General features: G+C 34.5%; 1 protein-coding gene across 2 annotated transcripts in view; it reads right to left on the minus strand.

Moving 5' to 3' along the window:
• LOC111703810 (CAD protein) overlaps positions 1 to 5,539 on the minus strand; it is a 28,686-nt gene extending 23,147 nt beyond the window's left edge. For both annotated transcript variants that reach the window (XM_023475872.1, XM_023475873.1), the window contains exons 1-8: positions 5,433 to 5,539; positions 5,072 to 5,132; positions 4,493 to 4,582; positions 4,312 to 4,374; positions 4,001 to 4,051; positions 3,600 to 3,676; positions 3,334 to 3,450; positions 1,886 to 1,957 (exon numbers count right to left, since the gene is read on the minus strand). In XM_023475872.1, the coding sequence (XP_023331640.1) occupies positions 1,886 to 1,957; positions 3,334 to 3,450; positions 3,600 to 3,676; positions 4,001 to 4,051; positions 4,312 to 4,374; positions 4,493 to 4,582; positions 5,072 to 5,132; positions 5,433 to 5,495 (594 nt within the window). In that variant the 5' untranslated portion in view covers positions 5,496 to 5,539. The remainder of the gene's footprint in view (positions 1 to 1,885; positions 1,958 to 3,333; positions 3,451 to 3,599; positions 3,677 to 4,000; positions 4,052 to 4,311; positions 4,375 to 4,492; positions 4,583 to 5,071; positions 5,133 to 5,432) is intronic.
• Positions 5,540 to 10,138: the final 4,599 nt, after the last annotated feature.

Consider the following 10,138-nt stretch of genomic DNA (forward strand, 5'->3'; position numbering starts at 1 on the left):
AAATTTCTCCGAATATTGTGTACGCCAGTACAGCTGTATTTTGACGTCATTGGTTATTTTGGTTGCTTGAGAGTCGAACGATCGACATTAAAACCTTAGATATTTAACGCAATTGTGAATGTTTTGTGCTAAAATTTATCTAAAATTAATGATATTAATTTCTATTTTAAAATCTATTTAATCATTTGTTGGATATGAGGATCATCTGGTGAATTATAGCTGAATTTGTGATAAAGTTACGCATCTATTTTGTATCAAAAATAGTCGATAATTGTTTGTGAAAATTTTCAGATGTCAATAATTTTTTCTGAGGTACTATGGAATGGAATTTTAGGCGATGAAGAAGAGAGGGGACCAGAAATGTCCAATATATTATAAACGGTAAATAAATTTGGTGTAAATGTCGTCTTCTGTTTAATCTTAGGCAAAGAAAAAATATTGCATAAATTAATGTGTTAATCTTATTCTTCAATTGATTTATGGGGATTTTGTTTCAAAAATAATACCATTAAAGAAAATCTATCACAGAAAGTTTCTTTAAAAATGCGAATTAAAGGACGACCTTTTACTTAGAAGTCTTTTAAAATTGATTACACTAGTTTTGAGGCATTAATTATTGGAGTAGTTTAAAGATGGAAAAAAATTAATACATTGGTGAAAAAAAACCTAAGGAATACGAAGACGACTTATAGACTAAATTTACGATTAAATAGTTTAATGAACGTTAAAATACCTCTTTTGAGCAGATAACAAGTAGATTGTCTAATTATAAATTATGTCAGCATTTTCAAATTCCATAGTTTTATGTTTACAAATTCTTTGAATAATTCTGATAAATTCAGGTCTGTCAGTGCCAATCAAAGCTCCAACATGTATAATACAGAGCTGCAATCCAAGAGTATGAGGATCACGGTTTAGATTTCCAGCAAGAAAAAAACTGTGGCTGAAGGCCCTTCATTTAAATCAAGAGTATATCACAGTAAAAGATCCAAGAGTATGTGAAAAACATTTCAAACATTTCAAATTAAAAGTAATTTATAGTATAATAAATATTACGACGTTAATTTGGTAATTCATTTAAATTAGGTGGAGAGAGAATTCCTTCTTGAAAAAAATGAGATAATTGATTACTGTTAAAAAGTACAAGGTTACAATTGCATAAAAGATATAAGACTTGATTGGTGTATGGTTGAAATTTAAATACCAAGATCTTGTAGGTTATTTTTTTTATAAACAATTAATACTTCAAACCAAAAGTAAATGTTCTCAGGGAATGATTATAGTTGTAATTTCAAGTTACCAACCCATTAAAGGTTCTAAAAACTACGGTATTTTTATGGACTAGGGACAAATTAAATATTTCAAAATAAATAAACTAAAGTGGTTTCCTTGTTTTCCTTTTAAATATCTATTTAATTCATTACAAAAGACGAAATTATGAAACGTCAACAGGGTAAATATATACCGGATTTCTGGAGAAGACGACATTACTTACTATCTATGGTAACCCGAGAAAATGCGTCAAATTTGCGTAGATTTTCTGATGCGCTATCTTTAATTAGCAAAGTCTTTGGGCAGGACTAATATATAGTCAGTAAACTTAACACCTTTCTAATAAAAATGTGAGAGAAATCGTCATTTTTTTTAGGTAAGTGTTGCTTCTGACTATTTCCTCATTAGTTTCTATATTAAAATCTCCAAGTTACTTTTACTTAGAAACAACAGTGCAGAAATAATCAATCTTCAAAGTTGATCATATAAATATGATGTAGCTTTTAACTGTGCTAATCATGATTGTGATATACCCCTTTATAACTTGACAATCCGTTTAAGATCTCAAAACCTTAAATACTTTTATAAAAAAATTTAAGCAATGATAAGTCACCTGGTTCTGTTTGAGCCCACAGTCGACCATACAGATCCTAGGACTTCCGTTAGGATTATAGGTTTTTTTAACCTGAAATAATTCAAGGTTTTCTAACAATGAAATAAACGAGAATTTGAAAAAAAAAAAAAATATTTTATCCCTTTATGTTACAGTTCTATAGAAACTCTCTGAACCCTTTCTTCTGAAACCTAATTGAAGGTTCTATCTATAACTTTCTCTCCCTAAAAACCTTCCCTCCCTGAAACCTGGCTTCTCTCACTGAAAAATTTCTCTCCCTGAAATCCTTCCCAAAATGAAAATCTTCTTACGAAAATCCTCTCTCACAGGAAACCCTTCTTTCCCTGGAAACCCTTCTCTCCCTAGAAACCCTTATCTCCCTGGAAACCCTTCTCTTCCTGGAAACCCTTCTCTCCCTGGAAACCCTTCTCTCCCTGGAAACCCTTCTCTCTCTGGAAATACTCCTCTCCCTGGAAACACTCCTCTCCCTAGAAACACTCCTCTCCCTGGAAACCATCCTCTCCATGGAAACCTTTTCACCATAAAAACCTTTTCTCCATAAAAACCTTTTCTCCATAAAAACCTTTTCTCCATAAAAACCTTTTCTCCATAAAAACCTTTTCTCCATGGAAACCTTTTCTCCATGGAAACCTTTTCTCTATGGAAACCTTTTCTCTATGGAAACCTTTTCTCTATGGAAACCTTTTCTCTATGGAAACCTTTTCTCTATGGAAACCTTTTCTCTATGGGAACCTTTTCTCTATGGAAACCTTTTCGCTATGGAAACCTTTTCGCTAGGGAAACCTTTTCTATATGGAAACCTTTTCGCTATGGAAACCTTTTCTCTCTGAAAACCTTTTCTCTCTGAAAACTTTTTCTCTCTGAAAACCTTTTCTCTATGGAAACCTTTTCTCTCTGAAAACCTTGTCTCCCTGAAAACCTTTTCTCTCTGAAAACTATTTCTCTATGAAAACCTTTTCTCTCTGAAAACCTTTTCCCTATGGAAACCTTCTCTCCATAAAGACTTCCTCTCCCTGAAAACCCCCTCTCTCCCTGAAAACCTTATCTCCCTGAAAACCTTCTCTCTCTGAAACCGTCTCTCACTGAAAACCTTTATCCATAAAACTTTTCTCCGTAAAACATTCTCTTCCTAAAAATCTCTTCATGAAAGCTTCTTCGATCTACCTGAAACCTTTCTTCGATCTACCTGAAACCTTTCTTCAATCTCCCTGAAAATTGTCTTCAATCTCCCAGAAACCTTTCTTCAATCTTCCAGAAACCCTTCTTCAATCTTTCAGAAACCCTTCTTCAATCTCCCGAAACCTTTCTTCAATATCCCGAAACCTTTCTTCAATCTCCCTGAAACCTTTCTTCAATCTCTCTGAAACCTTTCTTCAATCTCCCTGAAACCTTTCTTCAATATCCCTGCCACCCTGCACGAACCTCACCTTGGTTGAGACTTCTTCGACGAGGTTCATGGAGTTGGGATTATAGAACGGGAAGGTTTCTTCCTTGTCTCCTTCAACTATTATCTTTCCCAGCATAGTTCCTTTCTCTCGAATTATCTAAATAGGGATAAAAATAAACACTTAGAATTCAGTTTGTCCAACTTCTCCCATATACTGAATAATTTAAGTTTCAAAACTAATGTTTTTAATATTTATAACTAAAAAATAGTCCTGTTCGAACAGTCTATTCACTATTCAGGCTCTACCTTAGTTAGTGCTCTTGTATCTATACCCTGGAGTCCAGGGATTCCCTCCTCTTTCAACCAGGAGTCCAGGTCTCGACCTAGAATATGGAGTTGATATAACACCATGGAGCCCTAGTACTCCGTACCCTTCAACCAGAAGTCAAAGTCACTGCAAGGAGTTGAAATACCACCATGGGAGTCCTGGTACTCCCTCCTTTAACCAGAAGTCCATAACTCGACCTAAAAGATAAAGTTCACATATCACCCTGGAGTCCTTCAACCAGAAGTCCAGGTCTTGACCTAAAAGATAAAGTTCACATACCACCCTTGAGTCCTGTAACATCCAGTAAATTGATTTTAGTAATTTAAAAGATTGACATAAAATTAAACTAAAAACATTATTTTTCGTTTTTGATTTTAACCTGAGTTCCAGTGGGACGGAGAAGTACATAACTCTCCAACAATCAGTGCTCCTGGAATAATAAATAATTTTAAGAAAATATATTTTACAAAAAGAAAGAATTGCAACAAATTCTTAGGAGAAAAAATTTGTCGACAGGAAATGAGAAAACAAATATAATTCCTTGCCATTTATTGCAGTGTTACTTTTGAACAAACACAATTTAGTATTAGAGCTAAGGTCAATGAACCATAAGTGCCATGTACATTACAATCTGCATTGTCATGCATCAATATACATATAAATCTTGATGAAGCTAAGCAATCTCTATACCTGCCCATATTCTGTAGGATTCTGCCCATTTCTCTAAAGCTTCTCCGTCCACGCCATAGTTTCCTAAATGCCGCATACACAATTCAAAATGTTGCCGCGTGCACAATTCAAAATATTGCCGCGTACACCATAATCTTTTTATCATTTAAACGTTTAGTTGTCATTAGTTTGAATTAAGTTCCTATGAGAGGGTAGGTTAGAACGAGGAGTTGTCTCCGGTAAGACGGATCAGTCAAGGACTCCGGGTACCCCACCATACCAGTCTGGAACACTAAACAATCAGAGATTAATGGGCGTTCAGGTAGATTTCACATCCATTATTTAAAACGATGAAGTTCAGAATGTTCAAGTTGAGAATAAACTAAGGTTTTTAGTTTAGAAGGTTTAGTCTAGAAGGTTTAGTCTAGAAGGTTTAGTCCAGAAGGTTTAGTCCAGAAGGTTTAGTCTAGAAGGTTTAGTCTAGAAGGTTTAGTCTAGAAGGTTTAGTCCAGAAGGTTTAGTCCAGAAGGTTTAGTCCAGAAGATTTAGCACAGAGGGGTTAGTCCGGAAGGTTTAGTCTAAAATGTTTATTCCAGAAGGCTTAGTTCAGTTTCATTAGTACAAAGGTTTAGTACAGAAGGTTTAGTCTAAAAAGTTTAGCCCAGAGGGTTTAGTCTGGAAGGTTTAGTCTAGAAAGTTTAGCCCAGAGGGTTTAGTCTGGAAGGTTTAGTCTAGAAAGTTTAGTTCAAAAAAGTATTGTTAAATGGAAGGTTTATCAAACCTATTTCTCCTGCAATACTAGTCTCACTTCCAAAGCTCGTTCCCACAAATTTGGTTCCATCCTTGCAAAAAGAAATGAACATCTTGTCTTAAATTGGCCAATTTTGTTTCACTCTGTGCAGAAATTTGCAAATAGTGAAAATAATCTTTTGAAACTATACCTGGAGTGTGAGAGAGAAAAAGACGGAATCTACTAAATGTTTATTTACATTGTGTGTGGGGTGAGTGTAAACATTGAAGAAACTTGTTTAAACTTAAATCTTAAATACTATAAATATGTCGCATTGAACATACAAATATGGATGTCGATTAATTTAAGATGATAATTATATTTTCTGCGAATCAAATGTTTTTTTTTTTACCTCCAAAATAAGAGTTGCTTTTTTCGTTCCCCCTGTCCAGGCATCTTTAGGATGTAAACACATTTTACTTCAAAATAATCATACTTTAATTTTAATATTAAAGATTTGAGAAGTAAAAATAAGCATATATTTTTATACATCAGATTTGAGACGAAGTCTCAGTTCCTTATTATTTATGAAGTTTTTTTATGGATAAAATTTATGTCAAGTTTTGTTTTACTGATAAACAAATTAAAAATCTTACAAATTATTCTTTTCTTTTAAATCCGATTTTTTTAATTAAGTGCTTCTATATGATCAAGAAAAAATTATATCTATTTGTGCGTGGAATATTATGTTGCAATCCAGGAACTGGGAAAAGAACTTTCTTTAATAAGATTTGACAATAGGCAATAGAAAAATATCTCAGGGTTTATTGACCACTTGCCTTTTTTATGTTCATATTGCTAAGAAATGAGAAGTAAGAAAGATGGGTGCTGTGAAATAGAATTAGAAACTTAAAATACAACTAAGGTTTCAGTGATGGGGTTGTAGGGGTGGGCACAACTCAACCCCCCCGGCCTGAGAACTTGTATAAACCTAACACAGAAAGTACATTTTAAAAACATTGTTGCCGAGGCAGTTTATACCACTGCCCAACCCCCTTGCGGATTATAATTCCGTTTTAAGTAAGATTTAAAACCCGTTTAATCAAGGGCGTATACAGGGGGGGGGGGCAGTGCCCCCCTATACCTGTAAAGGACGCAGAGATTTCACACTTTTCAAATCTTAAACTGAAGAGTTAAGAACATAAAAAAATTAGTTTGCTGTTCATTCAGTGCCACCATGGTCCATGAAAGAAGTCCGAATGAAAAATCTATCCTAATCGGATAGGCGCTATCAGGGATAGCGAAGTAAAACAATTATTTTTGAATGTCAAGCCACAAAGGCTTAAGTTTGAAAGTAGTAAAAGACCATTTTTTTCTTTGGATTTAATTTACTTTATTATATAGATTACATTTGTACTCATTTTTTAAAAAACTTTTACAAGTCATAATTATTTTTTGGACCTTCGTCCTTAATTTCATCTCATTAAAGTTTAAGTTGAGTTTTTTATTTTCAAAAATGTCTTTAACTATCTCTAGTTTGAATACTAATTATTACATACATAACAGAATAATAAAATGTCGATATTTTAGAAAAGTGATTTTTTTCTGCTAGTTTTTTTTTGAAGGAGAGATAAAGTAGTACTTGCAAGGTAATTGGACTGCATGTGTACCTTCAGTATCTTTTACTATAAAGGTATCTTATAAAGCCAAACGTTTTGAATTTACAGTTAAAATTTTGCCCCCCTACCTAAGAGCTCCTAGGGGGGGGGGGGCAAAAAAAATTTCTTGCCCCCCACCTAGATTTACTTCTGTATACGCCCTTGCGTTTATATAGTGTTTACTTTTGACGGATTTGCAGATCTTAATCTGAGGTTATACAGAACATGATTTCTAAAGTTTTCTTATAGGGAGATATCAAAATTTAACTAAATATGAAATAATTTGATTTTAAACCTTGCAATATAAAGAGGGGGGTGGGGGCGAAAAGTGAGAAAAAGAGAAACAGTGGGAAGAAATCTATTGTAATTACCAATAGTATGAGCTTTGCAGCTGGCCCGTAGCTAGGGGGCACAGGGGCACGTGCCCCCCTTTTTCTCCTGAAGGGGGGCACACATTCTGAGACAAAAAAGAAGAAATGAAAAAATGAGAAGGAAACGAAAAAAGATAGAAAGAAAGAAGGAAAACGGGGGAGAAAATTCGCATAAAATCTAAATTTTGGTTACCAAAATCTTCGAAATCGTTAATTTTGTCCCTTTTTAAGTTTTTTTTCAGGTAGCATTTTCCCCCCTGCGGCAAGGCCCTTACTTATCTCTCCTATTTTTTACTTTTCTGCTCCCCCTTCAAAAATTCCTAGCTAAGAGCTTAGTTCGCAGGTCATTTTTCAAGTAAAAAAATTGTCTTCCTACATATTAATGATCTTTGGTATTAATCTTAAGTGAAAATGTTATTGTTAGGTTTAGAATCAGTTCTAACACAGAAAAACATAAAAAGGTCTCTTTACCATAAATAATATCTATTCTGACGAGTTTCATGAACTATGAATTAATTATTGAAAGGCAAATTTTTGTTATTATGTATCCTCTCAATATCTTTCAAAGAACTCGAAGACATGCTTTAAAACAGACAAAATATCTAATTAAAAAAATAAACATGCGTAATAATGTAAAATTCAGTTGAAACCGCACGCACAAAAATATGGGGTAATTTTTCTACAGAAAGATTTTAAAAGCCCCCTCCTTACAATTTTGTACATGCAACTCGTATTTAACACAAGGATTAAATTAGTCATGTCCTAACCGCTGAATTTGGTACCCTAGCCTGTCCTATAAGCCGCAGCGCTCGGCCCAGAAAGTGTTTTTACCAAACCCTAAATATGTATACTAATTTTGTTGAAAATTTTTGAAAAATTGATAGAAGGGGATGGGGTTGTAGGGGGGGGCACAACTCACGTTTCAGCGTCAAACATTAAAAATGTTTGTAATAGTGAACATTATTATTGGGGAAATGAGCTGAAGGTTGAATATCCCCCCCCCCCCCCCCGAGAAGAAGATATTATATGCCTGTCTATATCTAAGTAAGTAAGGTTGAGAAATTCCTGCCGAATTCTGTGTATGTATATGGATGATGTTTTCCCTTCAAGTGTCCGAATGCAACTGGGGTAGGGTTTGAAATCTTGAATCTTGATAGTCAGATATATGTGTGTGCTCATATAATCTCAACCAATAGTATTAAGGGTGGACTTTAGGGTGCAATGGGGCCTTAAAGGTGACCACAGCCACTATTGTCATAAAATAAATCAGGGAGTGTATCTAAATCTAAAAGGTTTTACGACTGCAAATTTTGTTATCTCACTTTTCAATTTTCTATTTTAATTTGACCAAAAAGCTGAGCCGACTCATTTATTAAAAATAAGCTTCATGGGCTGCAAGCTTAAAATTTGTTTATAGTAACTCATTCAAAACTGTAAATAATTTGTCATCCTAATCACGACATTTACATAAATGTCTTAAAAATGTACTTCTAGTACTTCCAAAGGGAGGGGGTTACAATTCTTATACCCTTTTTACCCGCCCCTCTTTGAAACCGTATTCAATGCGCTTTTTCAGTAATTTTAAATAAATATTTCTTCATGAAATCCCTTTTTATCTCTTATCATGGAATCTTCCATAATAGACGCCCCCCACCCCCCCCTAACCCCATTAAACACAAAGTCGTAGTACATTTAGCATTCTCGCCTGATCTAGAAGCAACGGAGCTATCGGTTTTCGTTACCTCTGAAACTGGCGCTTTACGCCCAAAACATTAATTTTCTTAACAATTCTTTTACTTTTAAACAAAATTTGATAAGATTTAAAAACAAGTTGAGTTATTTACTCAAAATTTAAAAAAGGTCAGAAATTCGTTCGGTCAGATTGCTCTGAGACGGTTAACAAGGCGCCATGATGTTTATCTCTATATTTGGCCGTAGAACACGCACATAACCCNATACAATAGAATAAACAATTTCCAATAAATTTTTAAAGATTTTTTTCCCAGAAAATTGTTCTCGCAGATTTTTTGTCCAAAAATATTTTAATATCTTTTTATCATATTTCCATGATCTTAGACCCAAAATCTGAAGCAAACAAAAGGAGGTAGTTGGTCTCTGAATATGGGTATTTTGTTCCACTAATTAATTTCTTAGACTGCACTTATGCTTAATCGGCAGGTTTAGCGTAGAAATATTTTCGAGGGGTATATCGAATCTTAAAATTTTTTTTAATTATCTCTATTACTGAAAAATAAGATTTTTATGTTATAAATAGCTGTAAAATTCGAAATACAAACAATAAAAATATTTTGATTGCAATCACTACAGAATTTCTCCTTGAAATCACCACAGGTTAGGTTAGTTAAGACACTTTCTGGCCGAACGCTGCGGCTAGGGGGCCGAGCGCTGCGGCCACGGATTAGGTTCCTGTCAGACCCATGTACAAAATTGATAGGAGGGGGTGGGGCCAAAAATCGTTCTCTAGGAATATACCATCACAAAACTGTACTAAATTCAATGAATCAATGAAGTATTTCAGGTCTTCAATTAAAGCCTCAAGTTCCTCAACCAACTGATTGCATTACTATTGAGTACATCTGTACAGTGATATTTTTTTGTTTATTACACAAAACCAGTTCTAATCGAACTTGAACGTACAGTGAAAAAGGTTATACTGTACATTAAAAGACAAGGAATTAAAAGGGCGTAGTCTCGGTGTAGAAGGAGGGGGGGGGGGGGTAAAAAAGGGACAAAACATTCAGTATACTGCCAGGACCTTCATAAGACATGTTGATCGTAGCTCCGTCTGGCGAAGCCTGTCGTATATACTACTACGAGGCGGTATAACCGAAATCGTTTTTTTTTGTTAGGGGGGGTGCTTGAAGGGGAATTGAAGGAGGGGGATGGCAAAGACAGTTTGAAAGGGTGAAGAAGGAGAGGAAACAAGGGGGACGGGGGGGGTGTATAGATTAATGTTAAAGTGCCCGGCGTTGGCCATGGAATTTTAGAAACACTTGAGAAAATTGAATTTTAAAAGAAAAAGAATCTCAATTTAAAAAACCTTGGATTTAGAAGTAAAACACTAGAAT

Source organism: Eurytemora carolleeae, unplaced genomic scaffold (genome assembly GCF_000591075.1).
Source record: "Eurytemora carolleeae unplaced genomic scaffold, Eaff_2.0 scaffold114, whole genome shotgun sequence".
Lineage (NCBI taxonomy): Eukaryota > Metazoa > Arthropoda > Copepoda > Calanoida > Temoridae > Eurytemora > Eurytemora carolleeae.